This window comes from Chelmon rostratus, chromosome 2, assembly GCF_017976325.1.
Source record: "Chelmon rostratus isolate fCheRos1 chromosome 2, fCheRos1.pri, whole genome shotgun sequence".
Taxonomy (NCBI): Eukaryota; Metazoa; Chordata; class Actinopteri; order Chaetodontiformes; family Chaetodontidae; genus Chelmon; species Chelmon rostratus.
The window spans coordinates 14,113,422-14,138,692 of record NC_055659.1 but is presented as its reverse complement, the minus strand read 5'-3'; the positions used below and the strand labels follow the sequence as shown (position 1 = coordinate 14,138,692).

The 25,271-nt window shown below is 38.0% G+C and overlaps 3 protein-coding genes across 5 annotated transcripts; 2 read left to right on the top strand and 1 right to left on the bottom strand.

Moving 5' to 3' along the window:
* Positions 1–407: 407 nt before the first annotated feature.
* On the bottom strand, positions 408–12,576 carry gnb1b (guanine nucleotide binding protein (G protein), beta polypeptide 1b). 3 transcript variants are annotated; one of them, XM_041947987.1, is made up of 11 exons: positions 12,558–12,576; positions 6,670–6,775; positions 6,485–6,523; positions 6,298–6,404; positions 5,960–6,023; positions 4,475–4,637; positions 3,861–3,927; positions 3,529–3,730; positions 3,170–3,386; positions 2,963–3,078; positions 408–2,114 (listed from the first exon to the last, which is right to left on the bottom strand). In XM_041947987.1, the coding sequence occupies exons 2-10, from the start codon at positions 6,724–6,726 to the stop codon at positions 2,972–2,974; spliced, it is 1,023 nt and encodes a 340-aa protein (XP_041803921.1). In that variant the 5' UTR covers positions 6,727–6,775; positions 12,558–12,576; the 3' UTR covers positions 408–2,114; positions 2,963–2,971. The 3 variants fall into 3 exon arrangements, with proteins under 3 accessions (XP_041803921.1, XP_041803904.1, XP_041803913.1); XM_041947970.1 differs by lacking the exon at positions 12,558–12,576 and adding an exon at positions 11,971–12,361; XM_041947979.1 differs by lacking the exon at positions 12,558–12,576 and adding an exon at positions 11,107–11,156.
* LOC121612546 (calmodulin-like protein 6) lies at positions 10,621–17,808 on the top strand. Its single transcript, XM_041945503.1, is given in 7 exon segments — positions 10,621–10,650; positions 12,299–12,408; positions 16,552–16,562; positions 16,652–16,699; positions 16,702–16,738; positions 16,959–17,058; positions 17,794–17,808. Coding segments are annotated over 7 exon segments (351 nt in total).
* Positions 17,809–18,066: 258 nt separating this feature from the next.
* Positions 18,067–22,478, top strand: si:ch211-161c3.5 (uncharacterized protein C3orf18 homolog). The gene is made up of 5 exons (XM_041954422.1): positions 18,067–18,377; positions 19,656–20,071; positions 20,275–20,300; positions 20,594–20,723; positions 21,772–22,478. The coding sequence occupies exons 2-5, from the start codon at positions 19,820–19,822 to the stop codon at positions 21,850–21,852; spliced, it is 489 nt and encodes a 162-aa protein (XP_041810356.1). The 5' UTR covers positions 18,067–18,377; positions 19,656–19,819; the 3' UTR covers positions 21,853–22,478.
* Positions 22,479–25,271: the final 2,793 nt, after the last annotated feature.

The following is a 25,271-nucleotide window of genomic DNA, read 5'->3' as shown; positions in this document are numbered from 1 at the left end:
GAGCGCGACACCAGCCACAGATCATTAACACACAAAATTGCAACTACTGTAGTGGTATTACAAATGTTTGGTAGATTTTCTTTTGGATAGTCTATAACAAAATGAAAATAAGATGAACATAAATAGTTAATGGTCTTAAAAACAAAGTAAGACAAGTAACAATCATTAAATGAAAAGTAAAGCTAAACTACATACTTTGACTGTGTTTTTTTTTAACTTTTACAATTGGTCTGGTGTTGCTTGCCTCTCCTTAATCCCCAAACTACTCTGAGTTACTGATCCCAAAGCAGAAAAATACCAAACCCGAATGACACATCAGTGTGGTGAAATATAGGCTACACTACACACCCTTACAAAAACAATAAAATATGTAATGCAGCTTTTGGATTCAACTCAACAAAAACAGATCTCAAACAGCTTTTTATTACATTTTTCAATCAATAACAGTACAATTTAGTACAGTATCTATCTTGCATCCAGCTCACCGTGTAACACCAACAGACTGAAATGAAATACAAAAAGTGAAAAGGTACATAAGGGTGCAGAGCTCTATAATATTAATGGAAAGAGAAAAGGGAATCCATCTCAGTTGAATTGCATTTTCACTTGTGGCCACACACAAATACATCACATTTATTGTACATCATCGCAGAAAAAAGAAAAGTGAAAATATGTCTTAACTTTAACAAAAGTGCTTCTGTATACAGTGAAATGTTGTCATTCAGATGCTCTGATTTTCAATTTAAGACCAAGAAAAAAAAAATGTACAAAAGTTTTAGTATGGACAGTATGTGAGGACGTTTTTGTTCCATTGAGTGTGAAGATTTGAAGGAGAGAAAAGGACTTGTCAAGGATAGAATTCTCACAATGATTGTTATAATTATTACAAAAATTGGCATCAATAGAACTGGTAAGCATAATTTACACTAAGTATGCAATCAATATTAAGTCTTTCTCCATTCTTGCTCACTCTGGTGCATAGCGTTACCAGTATTAGTACATGATGTATGCAGAGTTGGAGCCAAAAAAAAATTGGCTTCTATTAAGATCAATCAATGATAGGCTACTCTCCTTTCAGAAACAAACAAAAAAAATCTAGGATTTTGCACCATTGAAAGCAAGTCTACAGCATGCACATCTAAATTAACTCATGGCAGACAAAATTAAATGTCTTAACTTAAAACATCAGACCATTATTTTCAGACATTGATTTGTACATTTCATTCACAGAGTTGCAACTGCAGTCCCAAGCAAAGGAAGTGTCTATTTAGTCAGGTGAGGTGTTTCACTCAAAGTGGATACTAAACACAATCCCCCATCCATATAATAAAATCCAGCCATGCCCCAATTATCTCAGAACCTACCTTGCTACCCCACCCCGTCCCACCCAAAGTCAAAGGCATGTACAAGAATTAAGGGGGTTAACTGTATAAGTTACTCGTAATAACTCCTTTTGTACTGGAATGAGCATTCATAACTTATAGCATGTGCTTGGTTAGTTAACATAGTATTAGTTGAGAGGCAAAGCTTCTTCATGTGCAAAAGGCTGTGATGAAACAAAAACAGCTAGTATATAAATACATCATGGACATTTTGAAAGCTGCTCGTGTAATATGATCCAAGCTTTTACTTGCATTACTTGCTGCATGTTTTCTCTCATCTGTCTTATATGATTTAACTGGATTAGAAAGACAAGCTGTAATTCAAACATATCTAAAACCACTAAAGAAATATGACAAAAAGAAAGCCATCAAGAATAACAAACCATCAGAATAGAATTCTTTAAAAAAAAAAAAAAGTTAAATAATTTGTACAATTACACTCCAACATTTGCTTTCAAGACACACACATTTGCATGGGATGATAGTGTTGTTTTCTCTTTCAAGGTAACATAAAATGGTCCAAGAAGGAATGCACAAGTTTCTGATTTGATACCACAGGAGATCCTTTCTTAACTAGGTGATAAACAATTGTGCTCTTCTTTGTGTAGGAAAGGCATTGGTTTCCCTTCGTTTTTGTGGTGTCCAAGTCAGTTTAAACAGTGTTGAAGAAGATGCTGTGAACATTCTGAAGTTGTAATGGTCTTCCAGTCAACTTTGGAGTTAAATGAACATCTGGGAAACAAAGACAAATGAAATTTAGAATTTAACTAATCTAACCTGATCTACAATTTATCTTATTTAACCTTTTGTCAAGTGTCATTTTAAGACTGAATGGCCAAAGATTTAACAAAAAGCTGTCACACAAACTGACATTAGAATGCCAGAGGCTGCTTGTGTTCATTAAACATACGACTACAACCAGAGCAGAGCAAGCTCACAGTTTTTTTGACCCTTTGGGGGAGCCTGTCAAATCTAAGCCATCCATTTTTTTTCCCACGAATTCAGTGTAATGAAAAAATGTCAATATGGTAAACTCTTAAGTCACGACAAAACCATAAATGTCTACAGGTCTAATGGCAGCAACAATCTTCTTCTCTCTTAAAAGTACTGTTATGTGTGTTAAGTTTGATATTATTGTAAGTGGTTGAAATGTCTATTTGAGGTGCACTAATTGGTCAGTGTACTAGGTGCACCTCCACCAGTTGGTTTTGTTTCTCCATGCAGCATGTCTTATATGAAAAAAATGAATCCTAAACAAATGCCAGAAACAGTTTAGTGAAAATGTAGGGGGCAAGAATGTTTTGTTGATCACGCAAGTCAAAAGGGAATGTCAAGATCCATTCAAGCTAATGGGTGTCTCAAATATGCAGCCCAGCAAGACTAACAGAGACAATTCATTGTTGAACCCACGCATCAACTTCCATTCCAGCCAAACAAAAGATGAGGCTTCAACAAACGTGCAACTACAGGTTTAGGACTAGGACTTTACAAGGAATAGCCTTAGGTACAAACGTAAGAAAATGTGAAACAATTAAAAAAAAAAAAGAAAAACACAAAAAAAAACAAAAACAAAAAAAAACCTTCAGGCTTCAATTCCAGATCTTCAGAAAACTGTCCCAGGATCCCGTTGCAACTGCCATGCCATCATCAGTAACTCCCAGGCAGCTAACACGGTTGTCATGTCCAGCCAACACACCTAGAATAATACAAGAATAATTTAGTCAAGTGTAATTTTGTAACATGCAGGAAGTGTAACTGCTATTTGAGATCATACTTCAGCTCCTTACCAGCACGGTCGGCTTTTAGTGTGTCCCACACGTTGCAGTTGAAGTCATCATATCCGGCCAGAAGAAGACGGCCACTCTTTGAGAATGCAACAGAGGTGATGCCACAGATGATATTGTCATGAGAGTAGATCATTAATTCCTGATCAGCACGCAGATCAAACAGCCGGCAGGTGGCATCATCGGAGCCCGTGGCAAAGGCATTGCCATTGGGGAAGAACTAAAAACCACAAATGAGAACTCATTAATGGAAGAAAAAACAAAGACTCCAATTGCTATTTTAAAAAAAAAACAACAACAAAACAAATCCCAACTTTCAACTAAGAAACAAAATGGTACAATACAGTACAGTTTTGACTTACACAGATGGCATTGATGTCAGACTCATGGCCGGTGAATGTTTGTCTGCACATGCCCTCTCGAACATCCCAGAGTTTAGCAGAGGCATCACAAGCACCGGAGACGAATAACCGTGAATCAGGGGCCAAGGACAGGCTCATGACATCACCAGTGTGTCCAGCAAATGTGGTTGTCTGCTGGCCAGTCTCAATGTCCCAAAGTGCACTATGAAATTAAAAACAAAAATCAATGGACACAATTAGGATACCATTTAGCATTTGGCCTAGCTTTTGCATAAAAATGTTGACTTGATAACACTGTATGGCAATTCAATGAAGGCAATCCTTTCACTTACCAAGTGGTATCTCCAGAGCTTGTAACAATCTGGTTGTCATCAAGAAAGCGACAACAGGACAGGTATCCTGACATTCAAAGAAGAAAACAGAGGAGTTATTAATAGATGATTATAGATGTACAAGTGTTAGTAGAAAAAAAAAACTAGCAGTGTACATTCAACTCCCATGTTTGCACAAATACACATCATCAGAATCATATACAGTGCATAAGTCAGCTCTTAGGTTTCTGACCACTTTGGGAATTACAGACATTGATATTAATTGATTTCAAAGTACCATCTTTTGTTTAATTCAACAAGTGTTGCATGAGTAGTTTCGCATTTGCTAAGTCCATTTTTATGTGTGGCTTCATGTGTTTGTTTTCAATGTCAATGCGACATACAGTATTGGCCTCTTGAATCTAGACTACACCTGAGCAGGCCAATGTTTTAGTTAAATGTTACTTTTAGCTGCCGGGAATTTCAGAGGCTATGGCATGTGGAGTTAGATTCTAGTTTCGTAATCTATTTTAGTTTACAATTAAGTGATAACCTAAACCAATCTTGTGTAATATGCTTTCATTGTAATGCTTCATATATTTGTGACAGATGAAAGAAATGAGTAGATCGTATACCTGTATGTCCAGCGAGCTCACGGCTCACGCGTACATTCCCCTCACGTGTTTTCAGGTTGTAAATGGAGCAGATGTTGTCTAAGCCACCACAGGCCACATAGTTTCCGGAAGGTGCATATGCGCAAGTCATGACCCAGGAAGATCGAAGTGGGATGGCATGAACCTACAACAAAAGTAACAACACACAAAAATCTTAATTATCTTAATTTTAAAGTCATTTTTTGAAAAATAAAGAAAAAAAATTGAAATACATTTTTTACTAACTTAAACTAAAAAAAGGAGTATTTCAATTTTAATTTCTGGCAAAAAATGTAGAAAAAAGTAAAATAATGTCATTATAATCTAATAATGCACAATATCCATAACTGGTCGCATTACCTGTTGGTATCAGTCTGATGTATCAATTTCAAAATCATACTAATTGAATGCTACACTTGTTATTTTAACACTTCTGCTCTTCACCCAGTCCAAAATCTGAGTGACATCCAGGCCAGGTCACCAACTAAAGCACCCACGACCCGAGTGACAAGAGCAAGTGAAATGAGAAAAGAGCAGACTGTACTATTTACACATTAGTCAGCATCCTGTATAATCAACCAAACAATTCCATTTTTAATGCAAACAGAGTTTTGTTTATATATATATATAAAAAAAGCTGCTACTTAGTGGCAGTCATACAGAGCATAATGTTAATCTAACCAAGGCTAAAACTAGCAGTACTTCTACTGTGAGCGCCTATAGGAATTACAGTATCCCATGTACAAGTCTGACCTCAATCTGGCCTGCAATCTACTCAGTAGGTCTAGAGATACATTGGAGGATTGACCCTTTAATCTTTCAATTCCCTGCTGGATTTATTGCCTGCTGTATCAAGCTCAATCTAAATATTTTTCAGTGTCACCACAAAAGCTTCTTCAACATACTAGAACTTGACAGAGCATAATTCTCCTTTTGAAATATTATTTCTGTGGTAGAGGGCCAAATTGCCTATGATGCACACAAACTACTCCGCAGTTCCACCCATCCCACTAACTGCACACCAGACTCATCAGCCCCAAAGCAAGGGCCTCTCTCTCAGCTGATCTGCAACCCTTTTGAGCTATTCCAAATGAATACAGTATGGACTGAGTTATTTAGTTTCCCTCCCTCAAAATTCTAGTATAACCTCTCGATTTCCATATGAATAGGTGATATAGATATAGAGATATAGAGCTGCAGAGCAATATGACAAAGCTTACAGATACAGTGTAATTGATGCAAAGCCAGGCCCATATCATTAATTAGTATCTGTTTTGCCTGAAAGTCCTTCAAGTTTTAAAAATGCAACTGCTATTACTTTATTTGCATGTAGATGGCAATACTGACACACCTTCATCTAATCAACTGAAGTGCTACTATTATTATTATTATTATTATCCTCTCCAATTAGATGACGCAGATTTACTCCATTACTTGAATAATCCCTGTCAAAAAAACAGAACTTACCTTATTTGTGGTATAGCTGTCCCAAATAATGAGTTTGCCATCTTGAGAGGCACTGACCAAGAGCCTACACAAATGACAACAGCAATATAAACACCACCACAACTGTTTAAACAATTTTTACCCAGAATCAAAAGCCAAAAACTGAGGAAAAGGGATGAAAAAAGATTGCTACTGATATATAATATGATATTAAGACTTTAGATGATATTAACTGCATCATTTTAACAACTAACTAACTTTTGCACTTTCCTCAACATTTGACATGAAGCAGGAACAGGATGCAACAACAAAAAATGTCCCTATGGACCACCAGTCAGAAATTCTGGCAGTTGGCTTACCTGGAATCTGTTCCCCAATGCATGGCATAGATTTTAGCCAAATGACCCCGCAGCGTTCGTCTTGTACGCATCTGGATTCGGCCGACGGGGTCAATATTAGCTGTGATCTGCAAAACAATAAGTACTGGTTAATTTCAGATCAAATACTTTTTCAGCCAAAGAGAAAGATCACAATGTTAAATGTTACCTGTGACAGTGTGGCATCTGCGCATGCTTTCCTGGCATCCTGAAAAGCACAAGAACTCGAATCTTTAAGGATATCTACGTGTCACACCTATATGCTGTACAGGTTTACCTTGGACTTATTTCTAATAAGAACTGATGGTATGGTACATAAAAAAAGAGTTCGAAAACAACTTGTTTGTTACTCACTCTGATCTGATTCTTGAGCTGCTCTGCCTCTTGGCGTAACTGGTCCAGTTCACTCATTTTATTCTTTTTTAATTACCTTACTCCAGCTACCGGTGAACTTGTTGATCTAAAAAAGGAATTAAGAGATGCACTTTAATCATTCATACAAATCGTACTCCTTTAAAATTTAAGGTCATATTTTCAACCAAAAAGTGCGTCCAGTGAACCCAGCTCAGACAAAATCAAATCTCTTGGAATGGTAGAAGAGGACTTTTAGCAAGCTGTCACTTTGTGACTTTTAATCTACTAAATTGTTTACCTACAATATATTTAATGTAAAGTTCATGGTTCAACCTTACTTCCCCACCTCAATGTCACTAACATAATCCTGACATACAATTTAGATTGCCAGACAAATCCTGTTAAGACATGACTTTCCAGTGATCCGAAAAGCAGTCATTATCCTGTTGACCTCAATCCCTGGGATACTAAGAATTTTACCGATCAATAAGCCACTTATATTAAAACAGAGCCTCAAGGCACTCTCAAAGTTCATCTAATAAAATGCATTTTAAAAACTCATGTCACAATCCAAATATTATGCTCCAAAAATAAATCATATCTTGAACTACAATGAATCAGTTTCATTTATCAATTTGAATTGAATTTATCAAATGAATACATTATTTCAAGTTATTTGATGACAGTCATTCTGGGGAAGGCAGAAAAATGAAATAATGACCTGTCCTGTACAAAAAAATTATACTACTATTTAAGTATCTAAGTATTAAAACAATTACTGGACAATATTACCGTAATCCAATCAAATGCAAACTTTTGAATAAGACTGCAAATGAATAGAGTATTCTATTATTGGTTACATTGCTGAGGATTTTATATCCATCAATTTCTGCAGCATGCTGTGACATATGGCAATCCAACTCTTAAATGATGCATGCATAGTCCAAGTCTACTTATTTGAGCAACAAAAAGCACAGTTTACAACATTACTTCAAGCAAGTTGTGAGCACCTTAATGAATATACTGTCTTATTTTGAATAAGATCAGTAGTTACCATTGCATTAGTTCATCTGGTGCCTTTCTCTAAAGCGACTTACAATAACTGGATTATTAGCTTGTGAAATAGTCACTGATCGATAATCAACTACTGTTATCCTGGAAAGTGGATACCCTGGTGCTCAGCTCCACGAAATTAATTATTTAAGCATGTAAAACAGAGGTGCACTTGGGAACAAAATTGAAATATACTCTTAATGTGTGTGTGCATTAAAAATAGTACAGATTCTTTTTTTTTCTTCGTACAAAATCAAAACACAATGTCATATTTGACTACACTCTGAAAACTTGCTATCAAGCAAAAAAAGTCACAACTATGACCAAATGCAACATCATTTAGGATTTTCTACATATTCAGGGTTATGGCAAGAGTTAACTTTAAAAAATGGCTTCTAAAAGGCAACTTTCCATAGATATTTTACTTGACATTGTAAGATTTCAACCCAGAAACCACAATTTTCAAATACATAGTAACTTGTCACTTATAAAAACTATAGTCTGTGCAAGATGACTTCTGAGATGAAATGCCCCCTTGTATCCTGGAGAAAAAATATATACCAGATGTTTGCATAACGCACAAAATAGCTCAAAGTGCAACATTACAATGTAGGGAGGAAAAAAAGAAAAGGCACATTAGCACATCCGACAAACTTTGACTAAAGAACACTAAAATCTAATTTTACATTTAACACAGATTGTGAATATCAATGCACTATTCAGTTTCCCTAGTTCCCTTACCTGATGTATTTCAGTCAGTAGGCCTATGACACTGAAGGTTTCAGGACAAGACAAAATCTTCTCAACCTGACCATGTTATCCTTTAGGTCCTCTGGTTGGTTGACCTTTTTAACACAGGTTATCCTCTTACACTTATTAATCCATAAATAAATGTGTCATGGAATGTAATTATTATGCAGTATCATCTAGGTGACAGCAGAATGCCATCCTCACCTTGAAAACCTCTGAAAATACAATTTATATTTCAAAGGAATATTCTCAACTTTTGATGTTTTTTTTTAATGAGTGAAATTAAATACAGGTTGAGTCACTTCTGCTGGACTGTATTTTGAGATAAGGAAGTTTACCAATACCCAGTAGTGTATGATAAACATCTTGTATGTTTTCTGTCTCTACATATAGTATAGTTAATTAATTAGCCATGCACAGACATAAAAGCCAGCATCTAAAATATTTTTCATTAGGGTTTAAGTGTTTATGCACACTTGTATAGGTGTGTGTGTGTGTGTTTATTTATTTACTAATAGCAAAATAATGCTACCTACATTAATTCCAAAGTCTTTATTTAGGTTGCAGTTACAGTTCTGATTAAACAAATTAAAGGCTTTTGAAGCAACCTGAGAAGTTTCTGTCCCTCTGCTAAATGGTGAACTCCTTGAATAGTTATTAATTAGAAGAAAATTGTGATATATTAAATTCCAAAAACACTTTGTTCTCAGTCAAATAACTACAAGAATTCTTGACTATTTTTAGAAAATATATTTACAAAAATACAGTACAATGTCTGTAAATCAAAAAGTGGAACAACCTGGAGACATTTTATAGAGATTTAAATATTCCACATTAAGAAATGTGATTTCCTATTGACCTCTGTGGATGCTTACAGTTAATGTGTTCCTCTCCCTCATCACTTCTCCTTTCCAAGCGCCTGATCAGGGTCAGCTGACTGCATGATAAACAATGAGCAGTGGCAAACAGCCTGGAGTTGTAGCTCACTAGCTGTTCTTGGGTCCCTTAAGGGCAGTCTGTGCCTGCTACTTTCAAAAGGTGTCTCCTCCACTTCCAGTTATAACTTTATATAAAAAAGGATCTCTCTGTGCAGTGGTATACACCTCTTCTCAAAGGACGAGTCATCTTATCTGTACTGTTAAATGTTGATAATGCAATGTTTCACAGGTCTAAAGCTGGATCACAGAAGAGGCCATAACCAGCAATATCACTGAGCAACGCTATAATCCTAAAAGCTAAAATCCTCAGTCAATGAGTCTCTAATCCTATCCATGTCCACTAACATAAACAGCTGGCAAAGCCAGCCCAAGCATTAGAAATATGTTTTCCCAATCATAAAAGGATGAGTTTAATCTTAATTCTTTTACACACAACATGCTTAAAGCAAGTGGCTGGATTTTCATACTGCCAGTAAAATCACAAGCCTAATACAGTCCCTCTCTTCCAGCTCTCCGGTGTGTACAAGTAATACCACTCTTGCTTTAATAAACCAGGTTGTTGCATTTTCATGGATTCAAGGATTACATACATTATTATCAAGTGTGCCAGTTGTGTTACTGAAATTATTGAGCTACTACATGACAAACTGATAGAAAACATAAGCATACAAGGCTTTAGAATAAGCATAGCTAACATATTTTCTAGGTGATGGCTGTGCACAGGTTTGCAACACTGCATGTAGTGTACAGATAGTTGACTTAGTCATTGTGTGCAGTACTGTGATTTGCCTACAACAGTAGAATCGTTTGCATAGCATTTGAATGGCTGCCGGATAGCTGTTTTAGTCAGTTTGTTACTCGATAGTTTTGGAAGGTTGGGCCACGGAGGCTCTACACTCATTTCAGGAGAAAATTTGTTGCAATTCTGCAGCATAATGTGGCAAAATACTGAGGTTTAGACTGTTAGTATCAGACCAAGTATAATCGAATTTTTACATTTACTGTACGCTGCACGGTAAAATGATAATACGACTTGCACTGATGGAAATCTGAGAAGATGCAGCTAAACGCCATCTTGCAGACTGCTGTCCGCTAGTTAGCTTGCTAGCAGGCTTGACAGTGTAGGCCTGCAGGCAGGGCAGAGCTAGTATTCAAGAAAAGCACTGTACTCTGTCACTTCATTAGCAACAATTTCACCAGTCATTTAACAATGTCCGCTCGACAAGCTAGTCGATCTAAAGTAAGACCCGCTGAATTTCAAGACAGATAAACCAAACAGCTAGTAGCGTCTAATGCAAAAAACGTAACCACAGCCACTTAAGGGTAGACTCAGCAGCTCTTCCGCAATTACATGGACTGCTATGTAGTTAGCCTTTAAGCCAACATAGTGGGTAAACCTTGAAACTCGGTGGTTGCTTGGCCTCCAGAAATCCACTTACTTACATACTAACAATCTCGTTAAACCCAACGGTGGACACTTGATTTGATTACGACGCATCAGTTTATTTATTTGGTTTAGTAGACCTAAGCCTGTAAAAAACTGCAAGGTCGGGCGGCGATGGCCTGTTTAACTTCAACAAGCAAGAAATGCAATCACAGATGCGGGTGATTTTTCATGAAGTAGATGACCATTTATCATTAATCTCTTTGTAACTGACAAATAGCTAACTGATGATAAATAACTAACGTTACTAACCGAAGTTAAAGGCGTTGCACCGGCGCGGGCGATTCGTTGCAGGAAGGCAGCAATGTGCTAACTTAATAGTTCGGCTTGTAAAAAAAAAAAAAAAAAAAAAAAATAGGGTGTTAACGCGGTTACAATAACTCACGTTAGTAGAGTATGGCCGATAATATATCTTTATACTTAAATTGTGTGCAATTTTCAAGTTGACTAATCGTGCTGGCTGCTCTGCTATCGCCAATAATCAATATTTGCTGATAATTTGTTTACGGGACGTTTATTGTTTCAGCCCAACCCAGTGTGTCATCATCAACTGACAGCAACATCCTTAGATGTAACATTTCGAGTACAAAGCAACCAGAACTAACTAATAAGCTTAAAGAGCTGACATTATCATCACCGTTGCCTTCAATATATTTCAGCTATTAATTGCTCAGTTTTTTAAGTATTGTATTTTAGGCCAACAGGCACCTCCGCTGGGCCATCACAGACATCAAGCCTCACTGGCCAACATTAACATTACTTCAACGCCAGCCAGAGGCTTTCGCTAACACTAACAGTGGTTAACCTATCTCAATTGACTGAATGCATGAGCCGTTACGTGGAGACAAGTTTAACAGTAATCTACTTATCCACAGAAAATACTGAGCGCCATGGTCCACCGCTCTAGACACTCTTGTACCTCTGTACTTGTATTTGCTTATGATAAAATAGCCAACTTAACGTTAGCTAACCGTAGCTAACTAAATGGCTAGAAAGCTAGCTATCGCTACCCCACCCCCGTACAGTTCAATTTCGCCACAATTCATCGGCTAATGGTATTAACAGTTACTGTGAAAAATGAGAAAGCAGCATGATGTTCGTTTTATTTCACCTTACCTGATTCAATTTGCGTTTGTTTTTGCGTTTTGGCATTGACTGGAAAACAAGACGGCGAACACCTCCGATCCACGCATCAACGAACACCACAACGCTAGCTTAGTAACTAGCTAGCCAGCTAGCGTTAGTTTTCCGAGGAGCAGCCCTTCCCGAACGCAGGCTACGGCTAGGGAGCTTGACAACCTCAGTCAACCAACCGGAGAGGGGAGGGGGGGATCACACCCACTAGCCTTGTACTGAAGACACTGCCCAGACAGACAAAAAGGCTAATCTTTAAAGTCACTATACCCCATTCAACAAGACAGCCTACTGTCTTCTTTTTTCCAAGCTTAACATCTGCCCTTTCCGTTGTAACACTCTCGTCCGGCCATCGAACGACGAGATGGGCGCGGTAACCCTGCAGTCAGCGCTGGGAAACCCCACGCTGCAGCAGCGATGGTTAGAGAACCTTCGATTGGTGTTTTATCTAACTACAGCTGGAGATGCTAGCTTTATCCGTCACTTTGAACAATATTCAGTAGTTCTCATCTGGAACAAGTGAGTGGACTGAAAGACAAGAGGGCACGGCGTTCGTTTGTTTTTTTTACCTGCATCCAGTCGAGCTGAAATGAGTCAGTTAGTCGGGCCCCAACTTGGCTCCTGAAGTAGGAAGTGGTATTAATGATTTCAGCAGGGCTCTCTGAAGCTATCTAATAACAGCAGTGTCAACAACATAGTCTGCTTTAGCTAATTAGGAAAGAGTGTGTTGTAAGGCTGCTGTGTTTCTCGAGTAGCCTATAGAGGTGGATAAATCCAGCATACAATTACTAGGGGTATTTTTAAATCACATATGTTGAGCATAATCCGATATAATTCCATATATCCGCCGAACACTTTCAAAAGCACTTCTCATTTCAGTAGCTAACTAAAAATCCTTATAATTATCATTCTGTGGTGTACTTCTAGTTGATATGTCCATTTCCCGAAATGTCACAGTGATCATAATGGATCCATGTGTAGCACAGTGAGCTCACTTTTATTCGTGAAGTAATTTTCTGGATAGTGCAGTTGTCCTTTAAAGTTGGACTGTGCTGTCACAGTCTGTACAGTACTTTGAACAAATAGTAGCTGTGTTTATGCAGGTCTCATTGAGATCGACATCTCTTTTGCAAGAGAGACCTGAGAATAAGTTGCATAAATACATCACAACAAGACAGTTCGGTCACACAAAGCAGTCATCACAAACACACAGACACCCTAATATATATTACAAAAATCACATGTAGTCCTATTATTTGAAATATCATACAATGGAGCATTCAAGTCCCTCAGAGGAATGAGTGTCTCTATCTTAAATTTGTTTAGCATTCATTCCAGTACTAAGGTGCATAAAGTTTCAAAAAACAGTAAAAAGGTGCACCATATAGGCTACCGAACACTTATGTGAAGCATCCACATGTGATGGTTGGAACTGACATGAAATTATTGCTTTAATTCGAGAGATTTTTAACCAGATTGATAAATTTGCTTTTATATTTGAATTTCTGTTGAGCAAATGAAGTGAACAAGTATGGTTCTGGAACAGAGTCACTCCTCCAATCACTTTCTTTACACTCAGTTAACCTCTTTAAACCCCTCTTTAATGCTTTCCTATACATACCTGTCCTTTCTCTCTGTTCCTTACATACTGTTTGGGGCCCTAGGTAGGCTCGGGTGACACAGTGACAGATCCCACCTCCACACCACCCATAAATCCATCCACTCTCAGCATCCAACACTGTCTCACACCACTAAACCTTGAATCAAATGTTGGGGATGTTATCCATGCTGTGCAGTCATAAAGCTGAGATTCAATATTCATTCCTGGCTTTGGAAACAGTAGTTGACAAAACAACCTAACCTGCTAGTTGTAGCATACGCACAGTCCAGTAACTTTGAATTTGCGTTTGTTAAAAGGCCATTTTTGGCTTTTTAAGTTTTGTCCAACTCACTTTTACCACCCTCTTCTGCAGCGTTTATCTATAATGTTCATGTGAAATACTTGGGATGCTTTGTAAGTTAAGTCGACCAGCATTTTCATATACTGATTAATTCATTCTGCATGATTAATCCTGACTTCACTATGTCTAAAAGTAATTATCTGTTGTTATGGCTGGTTGTGACTTACATGACATCATTTCAGTTTCAGTCAAAATGCTCATCGTGAGCGTACAAAAACGGAATACAGGATATAACTATGTAAATTTCAGCTGTTTTATTTATGAACTTGGCTGGCTCTCATACAGTGTAAATAATAAGGCTCAACACTTGATAAAGTCCTTTTTGTTTGCTTGGTACTGCACCTTCACTCAAACTCCATACACGAGGCATGTTGCTTACAGAGATTCATACTTAAGTTCATCCCATTGACTAACAAATGTGACATTCTAATTAAAACCATTAAAATGCTGGAAGTATCTTCTTGTAGTTAAGTGCCTCCATATTTGGTTGTCTACTTTCACGAGAGTCACTGGGGGCTGCACAGACACCTGCTAATGGAAAGAAAGCCTATTGCAGTTGCCATCAGTGGACCATGTGATGATGAGGTCAAATGCACCTGATAGTTAACATATTTTGTTATCTTGTCTTTAGCACTTTGTGCTTTGGTTACATTGAGACAAACATTTTATCTAACTACAACTTTCCAATACAGCTATGCTATTTACCATTCACTAGCCACGATTAGTATCCCAATATTCCTCATGAGTGGTTAGCAAGTCCATCCTTTAAGTGCCATAAAAGGTCTTGAAGCATCCTCTTCTAAGCTCTGGGGAAAGAGCATTAGAGGTGTAGTAATGATGAGGCAAAGCTATGCTCTCATTTTACAGTAACTGTTGTCAGTTCTTATCCTCAGCTGTGTTTGGACTCAATCATTAACTGCTAATATCAAATGCTGTATCATTCTCTAGATGACATTTAACTAAAATCACAACAAAGCTTATTCTTAGTTTGGCTTTTTGAACTTTATGGGCCACTCATTTTAAGATAATATAGATTAAGTAGTTTGGGTCGTATGCACCTGTGATAGCATATCACTTCAACTTCAACTTTATTTGGTATATATGTGAATAAGATGCCATTCAGTACAACAGCCCTGCCATAAATCCTATCTTTTTAAAGAATATAATCTTTAATCTTTTTTCTTTTTTGGTTCCACTGTGATATAAAGGTGTTTATTCACCTCTATCTTTGAGACCATAGTGGTTGTGGTGTATTTGATTTGTTATATTGTAAGATGGTGCTATTTTCAGGGTCTTTAAGCAATGCCTTGCATGTATTCTGACCTGCACTCGGAGTTGAGGATGCAAGTAGAAGCTTTATCTGTCTTAAGTTCAACCTGAACCAAGTACGTAATTAAAGTGCTGAATTAGGCTCTGTAATGGTTGCCTGGCCATTTCCATTAGCTGAAGTATGCCATTCACATTAGTTAAAGTGCTGGAAGGGAGATAAAATAGGTGTTTACCACTCCCTCTGATAACGTTAAGACAAATGAATCATAAAACAAACTTGGAATTACTATTTGCAGTCGATGGAGTCTGGATTTTAATCACAAATCTACATAGATTAAGGATTAATAAAGCAAACCTATGTGCAACCTTTTTAAGAGAGTATCACCCTCCAAAATGCAGTATAAAAAAGCATGGCATTATCTAATATTGCAGTAGTCTGTTTTTAATGCAGGTTACTACATGAATCACTAGGTGTCAGTGTTTCACTATGTGTGTATATTTACTGTGTGTGTTTATGTATAATGCTTTAATATTTTAAAAGACTGCACATCCCATGGCTGTGTCGCGTTCGCGCACGCACACACACACGCGCCCGCACTCCCACCCACCCCAAGGCATGATCAGAATCGTATTGGAGTTAAAGCTACATCCTGCAACTGGACAGCTTTAAAAGGTTTGCTTTTTTATGATGTTATGGTCTTTTCTAATTAAAATTCACACTTTTCTCTAAAATGTACAGCCTAATCAAATTTTAGTTACATTATATACATATCATACTGGAGGCTGTAATTTATCCTTCTCTCTTTGAACTGAAAAGGGGAAAGAATGCATTTAATTTGCATTCATTCTATTTTGGCATTTTGACATCAATTTCCCAGCTTGGGATAAATAAAGTATATCTATCTATCTATCTATCTATCTATCAAACATGTACTGCAGAAATTACTTTTTTGTTTTGTTTTACAATAACTTATGTTTGATTCTGAGTTCTGTAAAACATATTCATATTTCTAAATCTCCACACTACAGTCTCAGTTGTATACACATGAATGTTTTTATCCAAATATGAGAATCTAGATACTTGAAGCTGATATGTTTTGGTTTTTATTTGAATTGATAATGGAAGATGGTATTTAATTATTCTATTATTATTCAAAAACCAACCCTTTTTTCAAGACAATTGTGTGAATAAAGACCATGTGTTTCTCAGAGATACAGTATGTTGGGAAGCTGATATTTGTAGTAAAGGCTGTGTTGTCTTACTCGATTATATCTAATTTCACTGCACATAAAAATCACATGATCTCTAATGCACTGTCTCCCCTATGTGCAGTATGTATTTGTGTCTGTATAAATACAGTAAAAATTAGTTACTGTGCACCAAATAAATAATTAATGCTTTATTTAAACTAATTATTTTTGTGACATTTCAGGTAAAGGGATATTTAACTGTGGCAGTTTCCTGGGTCTGATGGCACCGTACCACGAAAGAAGAACCAGGATGCTGAACTCACACTCAAGTAAGAACTACATGAGTGACTGGAAAAGAAAAGCTGTACCTCCACACTGAATAAGTACATTTGTATTAACTTTTAATTTGATCTGTTGAATACTGGATTTCACTGTACTGCCAGCTAAATAAGTGACAAGGAATTATTTATTTTGATGTCAAATTAAAATCCAGATGAAACACAACACAATCATGCCCACCATTGCTTTGCATTTCATATTAATTTCCAGACATGCGCTGATGAATACAGGGGAACCATGTAACAAGATGGAGGCAGAGCAGATGATAGATAAAGATAGAGATGGAACCATTGATTATGAAGATATTAATGTATTCAAATGTTTTACATTTCAGACATTAACCACTCTTTAAAAAAAAAGTTTTATTTGGCTGAAAATATACATTTAACTGCTAGTGTTAAAAGTCATTACTATTAACTAACAGGAGAAATCCATTATTGTTGATTTATTTTACAAATTGAATGCATAAATATGCATACAGGTGAAACTAAATGTTATGAACGCATGCAGCCTTCATTAAAAATTGTGCACTTATTTGAAAAGTTACATTATTTTTGCTAATGTTTCAGATTGACTCCAGAACTCTTTAACCTGTCAAAAGTTATGATCCTCACCATATTGTAGGTTTTTGTGACCAGGATTGTATTTGTTTACATTTGGGGGTTTTATTAAAAACAGTATAAATACACTAGTATTCTCAAAAATGTGTCCTTGAATTGAAATAAATTGGATGATAAGATAATAAGTAAATTGTAAGAATATCATGCTATTTACTGCTGGTTTAAACTCTTTAAGAATTTGTCATGATGACTGTAAAACTTTTAAAATGAGCTGCAGACCTTGTAGATATTCTGTTGCTGTTGTAAACGTGTTACAATTACACACAATAATAAAACAAGTGTCATTTTCTAGTTTCAACAAATGGAAATGTGTGCTGTCACATATGTGTATGATTTATGAATAATTGTTCAAATCCTTCACTTTAAAGAAAAAAATCAACGAGGGTGACTTTTTTCTAAAATCTGCCTGTTTCTTATGAATTCAGGTCATCAAGGATTAGAGAAGAGACATCATAGGGTTAATTTCCTCAGACCTGCCACCCGGATGCAGTCACTCACATGGGTCTGACAGCATCTGGTGTGCAGAGCCATTAAATCCCATTCTCACCCCTGCAAAGCCAAACAGACAGCTGAAGGAGCCAACCGCATCTGTCATCTTGAAGCCATTAGACCAATTGCAGGGTGAGGGGGGAGGGAACTCGCCGCACTGATCTCTGTTTGCAGCATCCCTAGAGCAGCCTCTCTTGTGTGAAATACAAGAAAGGGCAAGACGGGGGGAGTAGATCCTAGGAGGCAATCTGAGAAAGGGAAGGGGATCTCTTGGAGGCTGCTGGGATAAGGTTGCACTGGTGTGTGGGGTCCATCTTCAGAGAAAATGGCTGTTTTGTCAGTGTAAACAGCCTGAGCAGTACCTGCATTGCTAAAGGGGGGAGCAAAAGAAGAAGAAGAGGAGGAGGAGGGGCAGCAGCCGCTGGAGGAAATGCTGCCTCTTCCAATGAAATTTTCCCTTCTGTAGCCAGCCCCGGCCTGCCGCAGCTCACCTCTGAAGTCATGCATGTTGTATGTTAAGGTACGTATGCCTCTCTAATCTGAGAGGACACATGGAGTACGCGGTGGTCACGTTGGCAGGATTAGTAGTTCAGCTGTCTGCACAGGACAGCTGAGATAGAGTGCATCCTGACTAAAAATAACATGTTATGTGTCAGTGACACACAGTGATAACACCATAACAGCATGATTCATACAAAGACGTGCAGTGTTGCAGGCTCTGTCTCGGTTGCAGTGCAGGGTTTGTTAACCAGAGACAAACAGCAATGACTGAATCCAGCCCTTGGTTTTCATTGGTTGTTTGCTTCAGCTGCACATGTTCCTCATTAAGCGCACAAGCAGACAGGATGCACTAAGGGGAGAGGAATGGATCGTGTGTCTATTTTCACTGCCTTCCTGTGTCAGCATGTAACACTGCTTTAAAATGAAAAGCATGTTCATGTTTTAAAACCGCTCACATATTTAGATCTTCAGGATTAATTGCTCTTCATGGGATGTGTACAGTTTGTGTGTGTGGGTGGGAGGTACATGTACCGAGTCTTGGATGCACTGGATATTTATGGAAGCAGTGTGTGTGGTGGTGGTGGTGTGTGTGTGTGGGTGTTTGATTTTGATGTTTTGAACACGGTGCCAACACATTTCCTCACAGTGTACGTTACAGTTTGAGTGGTTAGTATCCCTCTGTATTTTATCAAGTTTGTTATGCCACTTTCCTCCTGTGCCTTCACTACCCACATCCTGCCCTGAAACACCTACCACAGCCCCGCTGGCACAATCAGTCGAGGTTTGAGTGAAAGCGAGGGTGGGGAGGGGGATGTCAAAATTGAAATGTTTAAAAATAAATGTATAAAAAGATTCCATTAAATAATCAGTCCACAGAAGCCAAATGGAAATTATATTTTAACTGGAGTTAGAGAATCGCCTCACCTTCATACTCCCTGCAATGCATTTCGTCCTACCAGGCGAGGTCCGTGGGCCAAAGTTTGGCCGCCATAACGTTCGATCTGGGCAGCCAGATGTTTCTAGAAAAAAATAATTATAATATATCTTGCTGTTTATGCTCTTTAGATATGTAGGATCCCTAATTCTTAATTCTAAAAGAATGAAGTCAATCAGTTGAGGGGATTTGGAATTTTGCATCCAAACAGTACAGTAAGTGTTTGCTTTTGACCCTGGCCCACCATTAAGTTGCAGTTTTGGCCCTCCAAGGGAAAAGTTTGGGCACCCCTTCGACATAAATGGCTGAAAAAGTAAAGTAACCCTTTGTTTCTCAACCCACTATTTTGCCTTTTTGTTTTAGGTTTTATTCCCCAGATCATATGGCTAAAGCATCATCAATGCCTCAGCAGACCTCAAACCAGAGGGAAGACACCTCTGTCGACCATGAGACACACTAGACTGTGAGCGCCACAACAACATCCACGCAGAGATTGAAAATACATCCTTCAGTTGAAACGCCCGACCATGGCTGTAACTGCGGCTAAGACAACAACAAGTTTTCTCCCCACAACCACCGCGATCCCCTTCCTCTCGACGGGCTCGAGCGCCAGAGACAATGTCACCTCCAGAGCAACATTAATGACTGTTACTATAACAACAAACGAGACCAGTTTCAACGCCACCACGTTCCCGGAGGCAGTGATCGAGAGCTCGGGGATGGGAATGGTGCTCGTTCCCTTTGGCATCATCACTGTCATTGGCTTAGCAGTGGCAATTGTGAGACACATTTAAATATTATCTCTAAAACATTTGACTCCAAACATCTTGACCTATCGGATCCTCTACATCATGTTTAGATTTGTGTTTGTTCGTCTTGACACACCTCAGATGTAATATATACTAGCACTCAAACATTTAGTTACCTCTCAATCGCGCTACTTGCTTTTCTGTCTCATTGTATCTGCCTTTCTCCATCCTAGATGCTGTACATTCGGAAACGAAAGCGGTAAGTTTATAAACATTCTATTTGCTGAAATAATCCAATTACTGAATGTCAGTTGGTTTCAGTAATTGGATTATTTGCTAATTTGTCACAGATTTTGCACCACTAAAATTAGTTTATTTTGTGGTTGTGTAGAGGGGCCCTGTGCCAAAAAGCTATATTATTTCATTTATGCTGTGTCCACATGGTACATACTGCTATACAAACTGCCACAAATGATCAGTCTATCAAGGGAGTTCATGGGAACTTGGAGACCACAGTCTATACAAACTGCAGTCTAAACTCTCATCATACAGGTTGGAGAAGCTGAGGCACCAGCTCATGCCCATGTACAACTTTGACCCGGCTGAAGAACAAGATGACCTGCTGGAACAGGAACTACTGGACCACGGCCGGGAAGGCAGCCTCACAGGTCCCAATGCCAAGGTGAGCTGGCAACTGCCTCGTATAGAATTAAGCCATGATTACCATGTTTCATATTCCTAAATAGACATTAATGTGAAGCTTTGAGCAGCAGACAATGTTTCCCATCAAACTCTGAGCAAAGTATTAAAGTATGATATGAAATTTTTCTAATAATTTCTGACGGCCCGGTTCAGTGCATTGAACTTGTTGTGGCTTGTGTCAGCTTTAATTAAGTCTATCTGTATATTTGACATCGTTTTTACATACCACAGTACATCTATGCCTTATTCTAGGCTACTGATTAAGGAATCTACAGTTCTTTTGTTCCATTAATAGCTGTTAATGTCATAATTTATCTTTATTTTCTTTTATTTCTCTGAAGTTTTGACAATGGCATAATGGTAAAAGGCAAACATGGTAAAGTATGATCTGTGTGTCTTTTGAACAGTCTCTTTAAACCTTTTTTCCCCCACAATCCTCATTCTGTCCCACTGTCATTATTTCACTATCTCAAACAAAAATAGTAGATGTTCATTTCTAGTTACTTTATATCACAGTCAATTTATATGAACTAATCTATGTTAAAGGATAGCTAACAGAGGACACAGACCAACACACTTTACGTCCATACAACCTTCATCCTTTCCTTGATGCTCCTTTAATTTAATACTCTAACATCAAATGTTCCAGTGGCCACATGAGCACAAAAAGTATGCAAAACACCACATTTTGTGTTATTTTCAATCCAATTATGAATATTTTTCATCTCAGGTCAAACACCTCCAGCGGTCGTACATACAGTGAAAAAAACAGATATATTCATTTTTACATGTGAACTTTCAACACACCCTGAGCAGTTTGCATACTCTTTGGTTTTATACATGTGGCTTCTGGTCCTAACATATTGCCTCTGGTTTCAGTAATAAATCACATTCTAAATCCTAAAATATTAAGTCAATTCAGCTGCTTTGATGGTCCTAAAATTAACAAAATAAAATATTACACTGGAGCAACGAGCTAGGCCCACCATGTGATCCAATTGTTACCGAGAGTTTTATCTCCTCTGCAGACTCTCACCACCTCCCAGGGGACCACGCAGAGGCCCAGTCGTCTGGTCTTCACAGATGTAGCCAAAGCTCTCAACGCTTAACAGCTCTCTTCCATTAGTTGACTTCGGTCGGCGGGGGCCACCGGCCTCATCGGAATACAGACTGTCGCTCAGGAAGGAAAAAAAAAGGGACAACTGGACTGTTTTTTGGAACAACTGGAGCTTTGGTTTTCATCACTAAAACACGGTCCATGGAATGGCAGCGGTTTTCAGATTCTGAAAAAAAAAGTGTAGGGTGCATGTATGATAAGGGAGCGTTATGGGAAGCATCACGTATGAACTTGCACTGTTATCATTTGGCACACCAACGCAGTGTGATGCACTTTTCTTGAATCATATTGTGTCATTGCTGTTAAAATGTTTGGTAGCTTGTCAGTGAAGTTCTTCTGAGCTTCAGTATCTACTTCCATGTCTGATAAGAGAGACGTGTAAATTTGTGTTCTCTCCTGATTTTGTGGTGTTACATCTCTGACGAGCTTGAACACTGGATGTGTTACCATCCTTTAGTGAACTGTCCACCTCTACGTTGTTTCTTCTTTAATGACCAATGAAGGATTGTTTCCGTCTGTATACATTAAAACTATTTAAACCGAAAAGAAAGGGTGCTTTGTTGCACAAATGTATGACAAACGAGAGCTGATAGGTGTGATATTTTATTGATAAGCGATAAAGAAGCAGAATAACACAAATCACATGGTAAAGAATCATAACAAAATATATATCACAGGTTTGTGAGTTGTATTAATGAAATGGATGAGGACACATCAATAACATAACTACAAAATGGTGTTAAAAGGTAAGGCATAAAAGATGATTTATCAAGTTACACTTCAACTTTTCAATAGTTGAAAATGGATCAAGTACTGTATGTAACTATATCACTATCAGTAAGATCACAGAACAACATTGTCCCCGTATAGAGAGTAAATATCCAGACACAGCTCGTGTAAAGTAACAAACATTGACTCAGCTGTAGTTACGTTAACAGGCACCCTTCAGGCTGACTTCCATTCATTGTGGTGACATGAATGTAGTGAGATGAGATGAGTGGACTACAACAGTACTAGTTTGACAGTTATTTCAAGATTTCATGATCCACATCGCCTGCAGGTCTGGCGGCAAAGGTTAGGCACAACTAACCGAACGCTTCCTCAGAGATGTCCCAGGCTTGTCCGTTTTCAGAGGTAGTCCAGAGGGCAATAAAGTAAAGTCAATGCAGTTGAACAAGAAAACATACCTGTCTGTAAATGGATTAAGCTCATCTGGCAGTGATTTAGTGAACAATGCTGAAATACAGAGAATTACTGGGATACAACAAATAAGTGGGATTTAGGTGGAAGAAACGTTTGATATAGACAGGAAGTGATCAAGTGATGTAATAAACAACTAGGAAGTGACCTGGAGTTCATGTTGGGTAACCCTGCAGGCAGAATCTTGTTTGAAGTTGAAGAATTTGCAACAGGCTGTCGGTTTAAGTGCCAAAATCCTCTCCAACCACGAAAAATGATCAGTACATATATCATTCTACAGGTGAGTTGACCCTAACATGTGGCTTCTCCCATATCACAAATATTTTTGCTCTTAACCTCGGTTTGTGTCGTATTATGCAGATAGTTTTCTCTTTTCGTTCGTGTGCCCACAAAAAACATTCAAATCGTTTCCACTGTACTGAAGTGCCAGAGGAAGGACCAGATGTCCTAAAACCTGGCCAAATAAAAGCATAACGACCTGCATGGCCGGACACCTCTAAGTGAGAAAATATGTTCTAACCCTTTAAAGCAAGACTGTGTAACTTTTTGAAGAAGTGCAACGAGGGAAAAGGTGAATTAATAAACAATAAAACGCAATTCAGTACAATCAGAGGTTTTCCTGCCGCAGCCTCACTCGGTCTGGTATGACCAGTGAGGTACGTTAGACGTTAAATAGATATTACTTAATACACAACGTTACTGAGTCAGTTTGCCGACTTCATAACTCCTTTTTCCAAGTGCTTCTTAAATTATATTTTCCCATTTATGAATTATTGTCACAATAATGCCAATTAGGAAGAAAAGGGACAACTTGGGTAATTTTTTCTCTCAGAAACGGGTCTAACAAAGACAGTTAGTGATGCAGCATTCAGTATGAATTCATTTTCATACAAGGTGACTGTGGTGATTGTTGTTGTGTGCCATAACTGTCGTGTATTTCAGCACCGCATGGTTTTTTTGCTGCCCCAATCACATGAATTAAGAGTGTCACACATACAATTTACAGTGTAAGAATCAGAAAAATACATGATGTAGTAAAAACGAGAAAAGAGTAAGCGACCCAAAAAAAACCAAAACAAAACAAGTATTTCATAAGGAACTACACCCTAAAAAGCAAGTATTTCATCAAGTTGTTGTAAACTATTGGCTGCATTTTATTTCCCCGGAGAACAAAATAAGTCTCACTTCAGCTTTAAACAAATACAGTTTTTTTGTTTGTTTTTTTTTTTTTTTGAAGAAATGACACTGATGCTTTTATTTGTACACCGATAGTAAAATCATCTGCTGGAGTGTACTGTTTGCTTCTCTGTGTGTGTAGGCCTGAAAACCCTCTGCCTGTCTTTGTTGTATGTCTGCACACGAACTTGTGCGCGCGCGTGTGTCTGTGTGTGTGTGTGTACATATGTCTTTGCTGGTGAGGGAGTGGAGTAAAACTTTGTTGGAGATCGTCTGTCTTTTGTGTTACTGAGGTAGAATGAGAGATTAAGAAACTGAGAGCATCTGAGGTTTAAATGAGGTCTTTGTGTCAAGGCATACTGGTAATGTCAAATACAGATCAGAAATGCACAACAAACACAGCACAATAATTATTACTGAGTAGACTGACAACATGTTCCTGAATAGTTTTGTACCTGAGGTTTCAATATGGTGTAAAAGCACTGTAATAGTAAAGTCCTGAGTGTGGTAAAATGACACGTCAACGCTGTTGTTGACTGAAGTACATATGAAAGGTCCCTCTCCAAAATGAGACATCCACTTAATAACTTTGGGTGCTTTTTTAAAAAAAAAATTCTTACAACAGCTGCTGGTTGGAAGGAAAAAAAGAGATTTTCACTGAGGTTATTAACCAGAACACTGTACTCTTACTTACATTAACAGAGCTTCGCAAACCATTTCAAAGAACGTCAGCCATTTTCTCCCCCTCCCAAATTGGATGTTTCATTTTGGAATCAAACCTTTCACGCCTACTTTCATAATAACGACTTCAGAGCACCATGTTTATATTGTAACATTGCTAAAAATGGCACCGTCCGGCTCCCGTTTCAAATGAGGATTCATGACAGTTGATTTAGAAACATGTTCCAATAGTTTGGTTCCTTTTTTTTCTTGAAACCCCCCTCTCATTTTAGCCTGCAACCCTGCCCTCTCTCCACATGCTCGCTCACGCAGGCACGCACACACACACACACACACACACACACACACACACAC